Below are 20,159 nucleotides of genomic sequence, written 5' to 3' on the forward strand. Positions count from 1 at the left end.
AAATGGTGTTTAGCGGGCTGATATATATGGATTATAACATAGCATTTTTCATATCAGACCCCTTATCAGCCCTAGGTCATGATATCAGCCCGAGAGCCGACAGGCTGGAGGGATGATTTTGACCATGGGCTGATAAGGGGTCTGATATGAAAAATGACATGTTATGTTCTTTTTATCATATACTTCAGCAGAAGCCATACAGACATGAAAACTTTTTTAAAACTTTATAAAATTCATTTATTGTATTATTTGTTTTGCGTTTTTTCAATAATATATTTTCCTGTTTCCTAATATTCCTTCTGTTATTCTAATTGGCTATCTTTTTCACTTAAATGTACCACTGAGGTTTATTTTCCGGAATTTGCAGAATGACGTCGAAATGCTTTGCGATTACGTTAAAGAAAGACATGCGATAATAACCGGAAGCAGTTGATATAAACCGGAAACATTTGATATATACCGGAAGCAGTTGATAACAGAAGTCATATCACACGGCTAAGACAATTCTTCAAATTTATTGAATAAGTATAGATTATTACATGGCATTTTTCATATCAGACCCTTTATCGGCCCTAGGTCATGATATCAGCCCAAGAGCCGCAGGCTCGAGGGCTGATATCATGAACGAGGGCCGATAAAGGGTCTGATATGATAAATGACATGTAATTATCTTTTTATCGTATACTTCAACAGAAGAAATACAGACAAGAACTATTAATTATAATTTTGTCTTTCCATGAATTTTTAGATAATAAATTACAGACAACCAAATACAAATTTCTTAACTTTAACTGTTTTTATTGATATTACAAGCATTTTATTTATCTTGTCACAACAATTATCATGTTCTTAGTTTGAAATTTGCGCCTCAACCATTTTGTGAAAAGTCTTAAATCACTTGCGGTTTTCCGCACTGTGTTGTCGTTTCGAACAAAACGTCACGGAAATTAACGGAAAGGCATGTGATAACATTCCGGAAGCAGTCAATAAAGGTTCCTTTATCTGTCCGCTGAGGAAATTCTTAGGAATCTGATCAATAAACCTAGTAATCCTTTCATAGCCTTTTAATATTTTTAAATGTTATTGAACTGTAAAATTTTAGTAATATTTTATACAAGTATATGATAAATATATGTATAAATTAGTTTTATCAAGGGGTACAATTATACCATTTTTTTCTACAAGTATATGATAAGAAAAATTTATCACATGCCTCCAGCAATTATCACATGCCTTTCCGTAACGTTATCGACGTTACTCGGCAAATTCCGGAAAATACACCGCAATGGTTCGTTTTCAGAGAAAAACATAACAAAGTAGGGTACAAAACAATTATTAGGAAACAGGAAAATGTATTATGTAAAATGCAAAAAAACAAAATTAATGATACAATAAATGCATTTTTCAAAGTTTCATGCATAATTTAGAAAGTAACTTACAAATGTTGACTTTTCCAAACAGTGTTCATTATGTTTTGTCGATTTTTTTTATCGTCAATATAAACAAATATATAATACTGTTGTTTTTCTCCTCTGTTGGGGCATATGATAGAAAGATTTCATATCGGTTTATTACATTTGGCGTCCGACGTCCGTAAACTTTTCACTTTTTGAACTTCTACTTGAGAACCACTTAAAAGGATTAATTATATATTAAACTGTTACTTTTCTCCATTGTTGAAGCATATGATAAAAAGATCATAACATGACATTTTTCATATCAGATGTATTATCAGCCCTCGAACCTTCGGCTCTTGGCTGATATTGAACCTTGGGCTGATAATACATCTGATATGAAAAATGCCATGTAATAATCTGATAATATCAACCTCCTCAAAAGTCAATAATTGTAAAATATCACAAATACAGTCATATTATTGTGGATGAACATTCATTATATAAAATGTAGTAAAATACATCGCTCTATTTTTGTAAATGTAACGTTATGTTTGTGGGTATGTTTAAACAAAACAATTTAGACATGTTTTTAAAAATTAGATATATATTGCATTGATTATCATTTTTTTTTAAATTTGAATATTCACGAATTCTTTGAAATATGATCGACAAAAATATTTACTTGTATATAATTAGCTGCAAAATGGTTTCTTAAATTAGATTATTTAATATCTATTTCCCTCTATTTCTTGCGTCTATAATTTCACAATACTTGTTCTTCAAGAACTAGAAAGTAAAATAAAAAAATACCGAACTCCAAGGAAAATTCAAATAGGAAAGTCCCTTATCAAATAGCAAACTCAAAAGCTCAAAAACATCAAACGAATTGAACCGACTGTTTGCTGGGTCTAATCACGTTTCAATATTTTTGAATATGGAGATAATAGAGCTTAAAATCCTACACCGTTTAATCAAAAACCTACTCAAAAAGAAGGAGTACATGTATATTATTTTACATCTGTCCGTCTACCCTTTCGTTTCTTGATCCGTCCTAGAATCCGCAAGTTCTTTCACAAGAAACAATTGTCGCATTTTCTCAGCAACTTGAAACAAGAGCGTCTTGATGTTAGGAAGTTAACTTATATTGCAATTGATACATTACAACGTATGACATTTTTTTGTGTGATCCGTTCCTAATCTATTTCCTGTTTAAGGCATTTATAATGTATGTTCTTTTCATCTCATTTTCTTGGAAACTACAAATCAGAGCTTCTTGATATTTGGGACCACGGTTCATAAACAGATTAGTTACATATCTACTTCCTGTTGCCGCATGCATGCATATTTTTAACACAGGACTTTCTTGATATTTGGGACCACGGTTCATAAGCAGATCAGTTACATATCAACTACTTGTTGCCGCATGCATGCATATTTTTAACACAGAATTTTCTTGATATTTGGGACCACGGTTCATAAGCAGACCAGTTACATATCTACTTCCTGTTGCCGCATGCATGTATATTATTAACACAGAACTTCTTGATATTTGGGACCACGGTTCATAAACAGATCAGTTACATATCTGCTTCCTGTTGCTGCATGCATGTATATTTTTAACACAAAACCTCTTGATAATTGGGACCACGGTTCATAAACAGATCAGTTACTTATCTACTTCTTGTTGCCGTTATATTATTAACACAGAGCTTTTTGATGTTTGTGACCACGGTTCATAAGCAGATCAGTTACATATCTACTTCTTGTTACCGCATGTATGTATATATTTAACACAGAACTTCTTGATATTTGGTACCGAGCTTGGATAATGATAACACTAGGCCACTAGGCGTTAAGCAAGCAACATATCAATCAATCATATTGAGAAACTACCACATTGTTTGGTATTTTAATTTCTTTTCAAACAAACGCAAGGGCGGAGGTAAAAATAAGTGAGCAATTTCATTTTGATATTTATGCCCAAAGCCAATGTAGACGTTCGCGATGGGTGTCGTTTTGTAATCATTTTGAACAGCATTACAATCGTGTATATGTATCGTTAAAAAAATTCTGAACGCTGTTTTGTAGCTTTCAGGTACACGGAAACCTCAGAATGTTCTTGTGGTCTGATTTTACTCTACTTGTCGAAAATCACGATGTTACATTTTAATACTTTTACTATGTACATGTATATTTAAAATGTTTTTTTTCATTTACATCTATTGTATTACTGTTCATTTTATTACAAATTACATCATTTCAAGTTTTCTATTTTGAAAGTCAAATTGCATTTGCAGATGTCTATTTTGAAAATTATTTAGTAATATTAAGATACAGAAAGGCAGGGGGTTACAACTGCCGTCAACTTTTGAATCCTCTTAACAAAAAGTCATATTTGTTTTTAAGCTTTACATGGTTGTAAAATTCTCATTCGAAATCCTTCTTGTTTTAAGTCATTATGTCTATCTAATTCCAGACGAGGCGTATTACTTTGTCGGAACAGTAACATGTCAGAATGGATTTACATTATCAAGTCGGGAAGTTGTCGAGTCCTAACAGAGCTGCATGATACAAAGCCATTGTCTAAGTTTCAATTTGATATGGTCAAAGGTAAATTTTTATATAAACCCCTTGTCAGGATATTTCGACTTGTTATCGCATAAAGTAGTATTGTTGTCTTAACATTAATTCCTTACGCAGTGTCCTAGATATAATGTGCGGGAGGTTCTTCGAATTACGTTCAACAGTAAACAAACTTGGTACTCTAGCGAACAATGATCCGTGCTTACCTTAAATATGTGAAACTATTGTATTATACCAGATTTCCTGCGTTATTACAAGGATTTATGTAAAAACATATGAAATATCCTATTTACATAAGTATACTCTAAATCTGTTTTGGAAATAGTTCAATTATATTAACTTTTCATAGTTTTGTTTTAGATAAGAAAAAACACATTTTTTCGTGGCATATTCATCTAAGTTAAAAAAATTAATGGTGATTTGTTCATAAAAATTGGTACAAATAATCTTCGTACATAATCTAGCCATATGTCATTTAAAAAAAATAGGGGCCAATGCACTCGTTTTCAAGCTCATAATTAAAACGCGTCGAAAATTTTCCAAATATGTCATGTAGTTTGACGTCTCGAAAAATAATATTTACGTTAGCGACGTTATTATCTCTCCTGTAACTGTATCGTATTGCCCTAGATGACATCCCAAGACCTTTTTTTTTTGTAAACTTGTTTATTTTCGTCATTTTTCTGTTTTGCCATGACGTTGTCAGTTTCAGATCGACTGAAACGTTTTTAATGTCTCCTTTAGATTTTCCACCTCTTTTTATTCTTCCTGGCGGCCCTTATTTCACTTTTCAATTATGACATTCTTTTTCTTTTTAATAACTGAACATGCTGAGCACATACACAACCCTTCTCCATCTAAGAGTCCAATCAAAGATTGGATTCATATTGACCCAAAGTATGTCGAATTATTGTCTTGCAAGACAATAATATTTTGTTATGTTTTGATTTTTTTTTTACAAAAATGAACAAACTGGTTGCTAATACTGAATTATTATTTGAATATTCCGCTTTTTATAAATATTTGAAACAAAACAAAACAAATACTTTATTTTTTGTCTACATCGTAGCTTGATATGTCCTTTTAATGTTCTTGTCACGAAGGGAATAGGATGGACTGATGAATAGTTGTTTTCTTAACGTCCAACTGCAGACATTTCATGCATGTTTAGAACTATTACATATCAAATAATACAGCAAATATATAAGTTTTGCAAAGTGGAACCATCGGAATCGGTGGACGTCACTAGAAATGAGGACTCTACATGATAGGGACAGCAATTGTGTCTTGAAATGATTAACGCGCGAATGTTTCAATTGATATTTTACTTTCCCAATCAGGAGCCTAATCTCCTATCCAGAGGAAGTGTTCTTCTGGTTTGTGTATTTTATATATACTGTACAACTGTGTACTTCTAATTGGGAAGGGAGAGGGTTAAACAACTTAGTAGAAGAAACTAAGATTTTGTTTATCAGAATCCTCCGATTGATATGACTTCGGGCACTAGGGATAAATTGCAGATGATTGTTAATCCCTGTTAAATTTCTTAACATCTGTTTTACAGCATGACATATTTTATAGCCGCTTGTTTACCTTTGACAAACAACGATTTTTTATTGATGAAGTTGAAATCATCTCTTCGAAAATTTTACGGAGGGCATCACGAGTTGATTTACCATTATGGAATATCAGTTTCACAGATGATAACGGATATGTTTTAATTGTCTTAACAACAATTCCGTCCTCTTTTCCACGAATGTGACCAACCGAATAAGACTTATGACCAGCTTTGCACTTATATGAGTAACACGACGGGTGCCACATGTGGAGCAGGATCTGCTTACCTTTCCGGTGCACCTAAGACCACCCCAGATTTTTGATGGGGTGTGTGTTTTGCCCAGTCTTTAGTTTTCTATCTTGTGATTTTTATATTGTTTGTCTTTTGATCGTTTTATATATTTAATTTTTTTTGCCATCGCATTCTCAATTTGTTTTCAACTTATAATTTGGAATATTTGAATATCCCTTTTGTATCTTTCGCCTCTCGTCTCTTATACTGTTGTTGGCATGCAACCAGTGTCATTCCTTAAAAACCTGTATTCTAAAATGACAATTTTGCTACAATAACTTCATTCAGATTAATATTACTAAAACGTCCATCAAACCATTTCATAATGCATTGATGTAAAGATATCAAAAGTAATGACTGTAACTAAATCCTAATTGAAAGACATTTAGGGATCATAATGCGTCTATTTATTACTCCAAATCCTACACAAAGTATACATTAAATATATTTGTCTTTAATGCATTGTCATTATTTGTTACTAATGAACTGTCTTTGAATAGCGTCCTTCATATGTGTGCATATTTTTGAAATGGCAATTAGCCACCAATCCATCGACCCATCAATCCTTCTACCAATCCATCAAACAATTGTTTGAATTTTTGCTTTAGGCTATAGGAACTCTTTCATTGGAGGACAAACTACAACAAAATAGCTTTAAATCGACAAAAAATTGAGAGATTTTCATTACATATATGTAGGACTCGGAGGTGCGATGGGGACGCTGAAGTGCGATGGTCTTCGCATAGTGCGATGGTCTGTTCGCTGAAGTGCGATGGTCTATAAATGTCATTAGTTACAGTTTCATACTAAATAATAGGGGACATCATTCTGCTTTAACAGTTTATCTTATTAATAACGTAATCTCAGTTCTCAGCTCTCATGAGTTCCTCGTTTACCGTAATATCATAATACGGAAAGTCTCTCTCCGGACCCATTTGTAGTTACAGAATTGCAAGCTCCATCGTACGTAAAAAAACGAATGTTCTGTAGATTTCGAAAAAGGATCTAAATTATCTAAATTTCCCCTGTCTACTAATTATTTCCCTTTACCAGTAGTATTAAAAATCTGTTTACAAGTTGTATTCATGTCGAATACTAGAATGCAAAAACATTCCATATTTTCTCCAGTTGCATTAAAAACCACTGACGGTGATAAGTTTATACGACCCTTATTATATTGCATTTTAAACAGCTATTACATTTTCGGTCATTAAAATTAGCACTGGTTTTTATAGAAAATAACCTTTGTATGTAGCGTCTTGAATAATTGTATGAACGTTGGCTTATTTTTGTCCAAAGTGATAAAACTTCAACGTTACGATTAGGACTGGAATTATTTATCATGACTGTGTTTAATTAAACGGGTAAATATGCTTGATGATTTACTTAATAAACATGAAAAGCTGCTTTTAACAAACAAATTGACTATTTCATCGACATCGAAAATATAGTTTATGTAATCCATCGCACTTCAGCGTAACCACCATCGCACTTCGGCGTAGTTACAAATAAGATAGCGTCACAATGCCACCATCGCACTTCAGCGTGATCAAAAACGCATTTCAGCGTCAAACCATCTCATTTCAGCGTGACCATCGCGGTTCGGAGTACCATCGCGGTTCCGAGTCCTACATATATGCAACAGTGTTACACCAAAACATGTTTTGTTACTAAATGTCGAATGTAAAAATGCTTAAGAAAATAAAACATCTTTTTAGTTAAATTATAATTGCTCATTTTATTTTGACCAACATGTCTAAATAAGAAATTTATGGTCAAATACGTTGACACGTCACACATGATATTTCTACAATTACGAGTAAACATATTTATCTATCAATAAAATTAACTTTAATTCAAAAATTGAATAATCGTTTTTTTTTTTTCATATTCAGGTGCCAAATATTGACTTTGATCATTAGATCATTTTTGTATATTTCAGTTCCACGTTTAGATACAGTAAAATCTCTTTCCAGACAAGACGAACTAACACATTACAAAAAAAAGTCGACCAGATGCTCATCAGAGAATATAGTGAAGATATTAAGAGGGCCCTTATGCGTGGGTATGTACTTTCTGTAAATCAAATTATAAGCTTATTTATTTTCGAACCTACCATGAACATAGTGTTTAGTCAACACTTTACATGTTAAAAATGTCTTTCCTCTATCAAATTAATATACTTCCTGGTTTGTGTTGCAAAATAAATAATCATTTGTAACATGTATTGCACAACAAACTGATATTTATCAAGCGAATTAATCTCTTTAGGGTGTCATACAAGCTACAAAATTAGACAGAGACGATGTATTTTACGTCTGTTAAAAGGAACAGAAACTATTAATAAAATGCAATTTGTAATTTGAATCTTCGTTACTTATAATTGTTCTAAACATTTATGTTCATGTATCAGAAAATGAAATGTATATTGCCAAACAGACAACAACAAAGGTCATCTGACATATAACCATACAATAAAGATAAACATCGTGGTCGTACAGATTCTTTTCTTTTCAGTTGTATGACATTTCAATTATATTAAAGTTATTTGGTTCCTGATTGGACATACCGCTCTGCATTTACAATATGAACCAGACATTTAGATGAAGCTTTTTCCCTAATTAATCAAGATTGTTCAGTGTATAGTTATTACAATTGAACACCCATTTATATATAAAATGTCCTTACAAATATTTGAAAGTGGTCGTAGCCCTTCATGTTAGACATTCCTATCACACACATCGTGTTTAACTCTCATCAAGAAATAAATTGAATGCAAAAATGGTGTCACAGTACTAGATAAGCTAAAAAACCCGCTGACCTTATGTTATGTTGTTCGCTTAATAAAAATTTTTTGAATGTTATAAATATACAATAGTCCATGTTTGAATAAAAGCAGACTTGGGTATAACAAATAGCGCTCACAAAATCGTTCCTAGTCTACAAAGGTCGTGAACTAATATTAAGGTGACCCCTAAAGATATGCCACCAACTCAACATTTGGATAAGAAATAAAACGTGATAATATCACATTAAACCATGACACTAGCTATTTTCACTTTTTCTATATTACGAATTATGGTTTTGCAGAATAATAGACTGTGTACCGTAAGCTTGCTTTAATGTGCGGCTAACTTTCTTTGGTTTGATATAATCTAGCTTATGATTTTTGGGTGTGTTTAAATGCCAACTTAATTGGAATACGTGCTCTTAATTGATAAACTTTGTGTGCCCCTTTTCTTTCTTTGCTATTCTACATGTACCTAGTAATATAATATTCAGTTTTAATTCTCGTATGACTAGTCTATGTATAGCTATCCAACATGTGGTTGTGTCTATAAAAGGTGAGGCACCCGATCAAAAGTTGTGTGTGTCTGTTGCCTAAACAAAAAATGTGGTGTTGATATAAGTAATTTTTGCTGTATCTATTCACTAGTCTAGACAAGTTCTCGTGGCTATTTAGAGCTTGTCCAATATCGAAGACCGTATGATGTTTAAGGACGTACGAAAAGAAGCCAGCATTATCCACTTTCCGCTATATAGATGATGACCTTTCACTAAATAATTCAAAGTTTGGTGACTATGTTGAACGGATCTATCCCATCGAACTTGAAATAAAGGATACAACAGATACAGTTAAGTCTGCCTCATATCTTGACTTGCATCTAGAAACTGACAATGAGGGTCGGTTGGGAAAAAAAGTTAACGACAAAAGAGAGATTTCAGATTCCAAATTGTAAACTTTCCATTTCAATGTAGTAACATTCCGGCGGCGGCCTTGATAGAGCGTTGTTGCCTACAAGGAAGCTATAGAATCTAGAGTTCAACGTGTTGAAATTAAAAATATCTTTTGAAACTTTTACTGACGCCATCCCGAGTTGGTTGACCGTTATGGAATATCTGTTTCACAGATGACAACGGTAATGCGCCAATTGTCGTAACCATAATCCCGTCCTTTTATCCTCGACTGTGACCTACCGAATTAGATTTATCACCGGATTTGTACTTATATGAGCAACTCGACGGGTGAAACAGCAGGATTTTCTTACCCTTCTGGAGCACATGAAAGCACCTCCCACCCATTTTGATGGGGTATGTGTTGCTCAGTCTTTAGTTTTTTTATGTTGTGATTTGTAGACTGTTGTTTTTCTTTTTGTCGCTTTTCTTTTTGCCATAGCATTGTCAGTTTGTTTTCGACTTTTGAGTTTGGATGTCCTCTTAGTATCTTTGCTTCTTTTTTATTTCGCATGCTGTTTTTTTAGTGTGTGTTTATGTCTCAGTTACTCCACATTTCTATTTATTCTAGAGTCAATCGGTGTTTATAATAATGAAACGCAAGTCAAAATGAAAGCAAAAGATCTTGTCACTGAGTTTAATTAACGCAATGTTTGTTTTTGGTTTATCTACATAAAGTATACAATAAAAAAAAGGTGTATAACATGTTACTTTTTTCCACATTTCGCCTACATCAACGAACCAACGCTTCGATGTACGAATATAAGTATGTGTATGATGAGATACACTGTAAAAAGGATTCATATTTTTATCATTAAATTTCCAAATGCAATACTAAATTGGAAATTTTTGTAGCTGTCAATATTTTTACAGTAACTAGATTAAACTGCTTTGTACTGGACAGGCATTTTACAGGGCATGATACATGATTAGTCTTAGATACGTGATATTTTTATACTTGTTATTGGCTTAGAGCTAGCTGTCAGTAACTGCGAGTAAACTTTGTCTTTTTTGTTTGAGGGAATGGAGTATAAATTCCCTGCCAAATCCGGTCTGTGTTTTGGCTAGTTGTTTTTTTCTGCTTCGTATCGATCAGATGAGTTAAGCCCTTTTCAATTGATTTTCATATTTTGTTCTTGTGCTGTACTTTACACCACTGTCCCAGGTTAGGGGTTTGGGTTGGTACCAGCAAACATGTTAAACCCCGCCACACTCTTTGTTGCTGTATATCATATTTGTTTTTTATTTATTGTTTTATATATGAATCAGGCCGTTAGTTTTCTAGTTTGAATTATTTTACATTTGTCATTTCGGGGTCTTTTATAGCTTACTATGCGGAATAAGTTTTGCTCATTGTTGAAGAATGAACGATGACCTATAGTTGTTTATTTCGACGTCAGTTGGTCTCTGGTGGAGAGTTGTCACATTGGCAATCAAACCACATCTTCTTATTTTTATATGAAACTAATTTATTAACCAAAACATTCACAAGAAGATAGACTTGACCTTGTTGCATGAATTCACTTACTTCGTCATGTCGTGAATATTGTAACATTGAAAATTATTTAAACTTTCACGAAAGCACACAAGATCATCACTATACACATGTATGACCACACATTATGTTTTGGTGTTTGTATAATGTTTATTGTTTAATTTGGTGGTTTTTTTTATTACTTTTAAGTGATGTTTAAATATTCATATGAAAAATTACTAATATTGCTCGTATTTGTCGCTAATTGGACGAGTTTACTGTAACATAAGTATTTTTTTTATGAATTGAAGATAAGGCAAATATTGATGAACACAAAAGATATCTTGATGCGATTTATGAACTTCATAAACATAAACTTAATAATGGAAGTAGACATAGAAAGGTGAGTAAATCATATGTATACATATAGTTTCTACAATACTAAGAGTAAGGCTATTTCGTACTCAATGCTAGAAAATGTGTATGAATATGTACCTATTGTCGCTACTTTTGCGAGTAGAAAATTAATGCCAATTTAAATCGTCGCGAATGTGTGAACTTGCATATTCCCTTATATAAATATATCAAGAAAAGGAGAAGATCTCGAAAATAAATCGCAGTGAAGATGGCTAGAAAGAACTAAGCGAAATAGGTTATGCGCGAACATTTGTTGGTTTACAGTATAGAAGTCGGTAAATATGAAACATGAAACAACGGATTTGCTACAATTACTCCTTTTTCATAAAAATTCCTTGTACTGATTTCTGGATAGGTTTTTTTTTTTGTTTTTTTTTTCTTGTTTTTCCATGAAAATGTATGGACAGGAACTTATATCTTAATCACTTTTAAAAACAAAATATATAAATTGACAGACAGCCTTCTTCAAAGGAAAGCAAACGCTTTTGGCATTTAAAACAAATAATAAGACTTTTCAGACATGTAAAACTGAAAACTCATTAATGATGCTTCTTTGTCTGCGTGCTAAAAAGAGACTGATTAGTGAAGAAAATTTCTGTCCTCAAGGTATTAAGCCGGTTCATCTTTTATAGTACAAGACTTTATTTCTATAACTATTATTCATATTGTAATCTGTTATTTATTTTTAAGTTAAAATCGCATTTTAAGAATAACAAATATCTAAGTAAACATTTGACAAGTCGAGACTATCCAATGTGAAAAAGAACCTATCATAAGTGTTTCCCGCTCATACATGTAATGGTGTAAACGTGTTATAATTTTTTTTATTCGAAAATTTTAAGTTCAATTCAGCAAACCTTTTTTGTTAGTGATTGAGAAAAGCACAATAATTTTGAAAATAAAACTTTGGAGTAGAAAATAAAAAACTCTCTATGAATCTGTTCCATTATAATAATTTTCATGCTGTACATATTTTTTGTAACTAGCATTCTATATTTATAGTAAGTGGTAGTCAAGGACGGTTGATTCCTTCTCCGGATCTGGCTATACTTAAGGTCCTTTTTCGTTTGACCGGCTCTTCAACGTTTGTATGAGGTTTTTGATTTTCAAATATTTTGGCCCCGAGCATCAACGAATTGAGCATCATTGTAGTAAAATTGGTACCGCTTATGAAATTATTAATATTAGCAATAGCGATTTGAATAACATTCCTAATCATAGACATAATATAAACTCCGAACACCGAATAATCTAATTTATACCTGAACAATTCGGCCCTATCTACAGTTGGTTTTTATGGATCAGAATGGATTCATACTATAAATTAACTAACCATTATGTAAATAGGATGCTTTGTGGTAATTAGGAAAACGTTCCTGGTTAAAATAATATATCATCGATAATGAGAGACATTGATGAAGATTATCCCTCCTTAATTACAGATGGCGCTGTAGTACAAATGTAAATCAGGTCCAACGATTACAGCTGTTTGTATGATAAGGAACCCAGCATGCATTCATTGGCCCATGATACACAAACATGTGTATGTTGGTAATTAAGTCTTAATCAATTCTTTATGTTTCCTTTTTATTATCTTATTCACTTTTTAATATTTTAATGTAACAAATATATCAAATTTCAGAATCTGAATCATCACAAAAATGAGAGCGCTTGCAGCTCTGCCTCTGATCGGTACACAAGTGTTTTTGTTCATATACAGACTTTAGGACCAAGGGACGTATATGTAAGTACTTTAATAAAAGTTTTTGCAAAGTTCTACTGGATAATATTTAAAAATGTTAGGTATATATATATATATAGAGTCCATGTGAAACATTTAAGTGTACAATATAGAGTATAAAGTCGGCTTCAAATCTTTTACTTTCTTCCCAAAGATGGCACATACGAACGTATAAAGCTAAATGTAGTATTATACTAAATAATCATTTAATGAAGCAAACTAAGATTAATGCAAACTTGTTGATTTCACTTTTTCTATTTGCAACTTCTCATTTTGTTGTTGTTAGTATTTTCACGTTCTTTTTACCAGTAAATAGCATTTGATCATTTTAAGTTAATACGATATGTCAGCGGATTGTTTAATTCATAATTTCAATCATCAGAATTGGAACCAGAGTTTAAAAAAGTACCTGAGCAATGATTAAATAATATAAATAAGACGATATGTTGAACAAACGTTAATGAGACAACAACCAAACGACAAATAAAACCCAAGATACACGAAGATGTCAACATATTATGATATAAAACAATAACGTCGCTGGGCTTCCAAAATGTCGTATCTGTCTTTTTTCCCCAAAAAACTACTATTTCACACAAACCGGCTTGGCGGGAGGAAATCTTTGATATTGCAAAATATCACACATTTAGACCAATCAGAACATTGTAAATAAGACATGTGACAGAATTGCCAATGTCAATTGTTTGTAGCAGTTCAGTATTTCTGTTGTTCCGTCGTTTTTCTCTTATAGATGATGTGTTTACCTCGGTTTTGGTTTGTGACCCGGATTTGTTTCGCTTATTCGACTTACGACTATTTGACAGCGGTATACTACTGTTGCCTTTATTTGATTCAAAAATGTTGTATGTAAACTTGAAAATGGTTGTATAATGGCTTTGAGAATCAAAACTTGTAGATATCTTTATTTCTGTGAAAATGAGGTTATTTTTTATATTATCCAGAAATGTCCAAGATTTTATTTCACAGCCATTTTACAAAAATGTTTTAGTTCACATACAACATTTTGGAAGCAAATATTTCAACCAAATTTTCAAAGCCTGTTTGTGAGATTTTTTGTTGTTGAACAATTTTCAATTTACTACATTTTGGAAGCCCAGCGACGAATTATGAATGACTTCTTCGGAAACGCTAACATCATTTTCACAAGTAAATCATAGTCCAGGAGATCTTAAAATCGCACAATTACTTCATTGTATATCGTTTACTATAGCTTGTTCTATACCATGATACGAATGCTTGTGCCTCTATGTATAAGAGAGAGACGAAAGATACCAAAGAGATATTCAAACTCATAAATCGAAAATTAACTGACAATGCTATGGCAAAACACGAAAAACGACAAAAAGACGAACAACAGTACACAAAACACAACATAGCAAACTAAAGACTGAGCAACACAAACCCCCACCTTAAATCGGGGTGAACTCAGGTGCTAAGTCTAACTTGGGAGGTCACATTCTAGGAAAAGAGAACGAGATGGTTGTTACGGCAATTGGAACATATCAGTTGTCATTTGTGAAATAGATATTTTTTTAAATTATTTTTGTCCGAAGTACATATTGTATGAAACGTTTCATTCAAAAAATGTGCGCAATTACAATCATGTAAGATTGAGAATTATTTAGTTTTCGAAATCGTTTTTGTTTATATAACCATAAAATTAGGAGTCAAATCAAGTAGTTCGTTTAATTTTTTATGCATTGGTTTAACATTGTCAGGAAAAGCACGAGCAGTAATAGATGTTGCATTTTATTCGGATAGAAATATAACTTTTGGAAAGCCCGGGGCCAATAAAACTTACCGAATAGCATGAAACGTCCATTGTATGTAACAAATTGGCTATATAAATTTGAACGGATCAAAGAATTTAATTGTTTTGCAGGTCACGAGATATTTTTCTTATCATACTTCTATATATACATGATATAATGACATTGTTTTTAAGGAACAAAATATTAGTATAAATGCTTTTTTCGAAATTTATACACAACATTTTATTTGTACACGTACAGGTTATTTTTTAATGAATTGAATATAACGCTGATAAGTTAAAACAGACGTTCAATATTGACTTCAAATGTTCAGGGTGGTCCATGACGCTTTTACCATTAAATCCAACAACATTGGTAAAAAATACTAAGCAATTGAGGCCAAAAATTGACAGAACAGTATAGTGCAAGTTCGAATCTTTTTTTAATCTTTTGAAACAATTCACAACAAACCTGCTTTTATCTTAGGGTCTAGAACATATAGCTTTTGGAAAGTTTTCAAAAACCACAAGCACAACATTGGTATCTGATGGAGCGGAGTGTATACTTATTAGCAAGAAGTTTTTAATGCAACATCTTACAGACGATGAAATAAAGAAACTTCGAAATAACGTAAGTCAAACGATGATTGTTTCATATAGAAGACTGCAATGTCCTTATCTAAATCTAGAACTTGTTAAATCTGTCAATTTACGTTTGCTTTCTTTTTCAATGACATATGTAGAAAGAACGACAACTGGATATATTTTATATACCACGAGTTGGTGTTCCTATGTCATACTTTGGTTGAATTTCTGTGGTAATGGATTTCAATAATACTCTACACACTTTTTATACAACAAAATATGACTGATTCATTTATCAGCTAGCACCTTCGTAAACTAAAAAACCCAAGAGTATTCAATTCCAACATGATATATGAGATACGTATGCATGTTCCTTCAACATAAGGATATGAATTCATTTATTTACTAAAGTATAAGTCTAAACATTGTTAATTAAACTTATATTGTAGTGGTTCTTATCGCATGCAACCAATATACGACATTCGAATTCGTGTACTTTCCCGTAAATTTGCTATGCCACAATGATGTTCTTGTTACATCACAGCGAGAACTGATTGTTCGATAACGTCGTTTACGCCGATTGACCACGGGTCAACCGGTGTAACTCATTCATAAAAAACAACTCGAGATTGGTTTATGTATTTTTATCTGTGCTGATAATTAAATAGTTTAAACATTTTCATATATTGATACATTAGAAAATTAAAAAGATAGGAAACGAAAAAAAAAAACCTTAATAAAAAAGGAAAACTACAACCATAAAAACAAGATTTCGTATTACACTACTCGTACAAACAATCCCAAAATATAAAGCATACTGATGAAAGAATTGTTTCTAATTATTGTATAATTGAACTATGTATTTCTTACATTTTAGTTAAAACTTATTTCAGATACAACCTCTACCTTCTGAAGAGCATCTTCAACAGAAACTACAAGACACTACAAACTGGTTGGCATACAAAACACTTACAATCAACAATCAAGTTTTAAACAACAAGTTACGAAATGAATGTTTAGCATGATTATTGTTTAAAACTTCAAACCGTACGAATCGATTCAGCTTAAACATTTAAGTAACACATTGATTTAAATGTGCTATTGCATAAACCTGGCATAAAATAAGATGAAAACTTATCATTTATTCAACTTTTCACCTGTTTAGTCCTCAATTCATACAAATTCATGGTAACCATATAAATGGTGGCATAAATAGTGTCTACAACATTCGTAACGAAATACTGTGAAACGATATCGATATATAAATTTCCGTTTCTCAGTTGCTGCAATCAAACAGACTATGAACGGAGTTTGTATATATCTCCCAATTGATACGGTATGCAAAGGCATGTGTTTATTGTAATCGTTATAAAAGGTTGCTGCTTACAATGAAGCTATTAAACCAAGAATTATTAATGATAAAGTTGAGGTCATACCACAGACAGTTTTACGGACGCCATCATGATTTGGTCGACTGTTATCAAATAGCTACTAGTATATCGCAAATGTTCCCTGATGTTCTCCATTATTCGCAGCTGTTATCCCGTCCTACTGTCTATGATGTTTCTACTATTCTGATATTTAGAGTTACCTATTCATCAAGGTATTCAAACAGTAATAACACGACCGTCTTATCAGTAGATTAGGAACTGCGGACCTTCCACAGCACCTGAATTCATCCCCGATTAATTGTTGGGACCCGCGCTACTTTATCTAAGATGTAGTGTTTGGCGGACTCGATTGCTTCTTCGTCGTTTTTCTGTTATGCTATGGTTTTCTCAGTTTTTGTTTGACTTGTAGATTTTGATTGTCCCTTTCGTGTCTTTTACCTCTGTTTGTAATTTTAACTGATTAAGTCGCGGATTATGCCAGACAAAGGGCAAACCATGAAAGAGAAGACGTATATTACCTTTCCGAATAATTTAAAGCGGTAAGTGCGAAGATGGCAATTATGATAGAAAATTTAGATCTAATCATATCCAAATGTTTCTAGATACCGCTGTCCACATTCCATGACATATATGGTGTTGTCCCTACAGACAAAACCATAAAATATTGATGTTTATATAAATCAAATCACAAACTATTTGTTAGAGGAATTTTATTTTTACAATTCACTACGTAACCAATGACAATAGGAAATCTTATATAACTATGTCTAACTTATGGCACTCCTGATTTTCAAACGAAGATAAAGAACTGAATCACCTCCACCCACTCTACCTGTTACCAATATTACTTAAGAGTTTTTACAAACAACAATTTATTGCGAGTGTGTCAACTATTCCATAAAACATATTCCAAAAATAACTTACACCTCACCATATATTAATTTCACAATCAAAACTATGCAAAACTACCTACTGATGGTGCGATGTTTATCAGATATTGATTCAGAAAATTACCCAAAAATATCGGTTAATCATACAATCAAGTTCCTTGAAACCTTGTGCACAAGTACGGCTATTCTGATAAGAAATTACAGAAAATGGAATTAAAAAGATGTCTAATTGTTTATATTGATGATATATTTGTTCTACGGCATTGTTATTGGAAAATGTGTAAAAGACAATCTGGGAATGCTAAAAATCCAACAGCAGTTTTTCAAAATGACATAAACAAAACGACGGTTACATTTTATAGACTTTTAATTGTCTTTTTAAATCTTCGTTTCGATAGACTTTTAAATGATTCAAGTCTTCATATATACGATTATAACTAAATTAAACGTCCTTGGACAGTGCACCTGGTAGCAAATGAGAAATCTTATATGTGGTTAAACATTACCTTATTTTTGCATAAATGTTCCAATTTTGATAATATGCATTCAAGTTACATGGGGTTATCTTATATAAACACTTCGACTTCAAAGTTTTATTCGTTTAACAAAAGTTCCGCATTGAACTTGTAATGATATAATTGATAAGTTGTGATTTCTAGCCACATATCACATAATATATGCCCGATTTCCGCGTACTATCTACTCCATTTGCACTCCAGTTTTCTCTGTGTTTTATTTCAAGCACATAAATTCTGTACGACATAATAGAAAGTTGGATTTTGCATGATCATTGTCATTGGTCTATATTTAAATACATTTTCATGTAGCTCTCTGTCCGTTTGGACAATGACGCTTACAGTAAAGGAAAACTACACAGATATTTTAAAGTTTAAGTTTAATCAATTTATTAAAAAGATTCGACACTTAGTATTTCACGTTCTGAACATTGATTTAGATTAAGGGAATTAGTGAAGCTTTGGTTACGAGACATCAATACACATAAATTGTTATAGCAAGGATTACATTTTTCTTCAGTTCATAAACAACGACTCTAAACAAAACAACCTTAATCACAAATAAACCTGAAAGTAAATGAAAATTAATTTACATACATATTTATGTTTGGCAACAGATATTTAACAACATATGGAACCAACTATGCTTTTCTTTTCATCTCCTTGTTTTTTTTCTCTCTTAAGATTGAGATTGCACAACGGGTGTCTTGCAAAAAAATATCTCAGAAAAGGTTAGGCCTTTATTAGTCATTACCGTATAACAAAAAAAAAACCCGATAAATTACTAGTCTTGGCTGCAAATGAGACTAATGCGATTTGAAATGTCCGTTTTTTGAAAAAAGCAACATTCTACAATTTGAGAGTAAGCCTTGAAATTGATCCGAAATAGTACACCTTTAGTTCCTGAATGTAGCGTTACTCTTACTAGGAAGTTACTTAACCACGAGTTCTAAATGGTAGCTTAAGTCATCTGTTCGAACGTTTAATTGATAGTATTATGAACTTGTTGACTCATATGGAATGTGTTTGTCCCACATGAACACTTGGATGCTGTATTTTTTCGGAGATATAGTACTATCTGCATTTTTTGTACATAAATAACTATGCATTTCTGACGGTAAGTGGTACTCGACCAATAATTTGTCAGATTGTATAAATTTTAGTCGCTTAGAAAGATGATATCATTTAAATAACACATAGCTGAGAGTGTGATAGAGCATATTGCTACCCCGAGAAAACATTGTCAACCGAGGCGAAGCCAAGGTTGAAAATGTCTTTTCGAATGGTAACAATCTACTCTATCACCCTCTCAGATATGTGTCATTTAATTTATTATACTGAATGTTCTGTTATTACTGTCTATTAAATTTCAAATTCAAAGTAATAAACCGTGACGTCTTGTACATAGCAACCATCCGTATTTAATAAAGCGCACACTTGATCAAGCGTCTCCGTGAAGGGTAAAAGAGTATTTGCCGTAGGATCGAGTAAATTATCCCCCTCGTATTAACCAATCAAAATCTGGCATTTTGACATGAAGTATAACTAAACGTAATGTTTTCTATCGATTTTAATGTGACAGAAACTAATTTCATTTTACAAGTACACTAGAGACCAAAACTTTTGGTGGTAAAATACAACTGATTAGAATAATATTTATAAAACTAAAATAAAACGGAAATTTCGGTTTCAGTTCGTAGTAAGTACAGGCAAAAATATTATCAATAATGTTTTAACTTACATAATGAACCTTTTTACCCCTGAATACTTTAGCAACTTTTCCAACTGGAAACGCAGTAAAAATCCGTACG

The 20,159-nt window shown here is 32.3% G+C and overlaps 1 protein-coding gene across 1 annotated transcript in view; it reads left to right on the forward strand.

Annotated features, from left to right (window-relative positions):
- Nucleotides 1-16,674, forward strand: part of LOC127715766 (cyclic nucleotide-binding domain-containing protein 2-like) — a 31,366-nt gene extending 14,692 nt beyond the window's left edge. The window contains exons 7-12 of the mRNA XM_052221913.1: nucleotides 3,874-4,007; nucleotides 7,772-7,894; nucleotides 11,350-11,441; nucleotides 13,098-13,199; nucleotides 15,455-15,598; nucleotides 16,446-16,674. Coding sequence (XP_052077873.1) covers nucleotides 3,874-4,007; nucleotides 7,772-7,894; nucleotides 11,350-11,441; nucleotides 13,098-13,199; nucleotides 15,455-15,598; nucleotides 16,446-16,577 — 727 coding nt within the window. The 3' untranslated portion in view covers nucleotides 16,578-16,674. The remainder of the gene's footprint in view (nucleotides 1-3,873; nucleotides 4,008-7,771; nucleotides 7,895-11,349; nucleotides 11,442-13,097; nucleotides 13,200-15,454; nucleotides 15,599-16,445) is intronic.
- The last annotated feature ends 3,485 nt before the right edge of the window (nucleotides 16,675-20,159 follow it).

This window comes from Mytilus californianus, unplaced genomic scaffold (genome assembly GCF_021869535.1).
Source record: "Mytilus californianus isolate M0D057914Y unplaced genomic scaffold, xbMytCali1.0.p SCAF_9, whole genome shotgun sequence".
In the NCBI taxonomy this organism is placed as follows: Eukaryota; Metazoa; Mollusca; class Bivalvia; order Mytilida; family Mytilidae; genus Mytilus; species Mytilus californianus.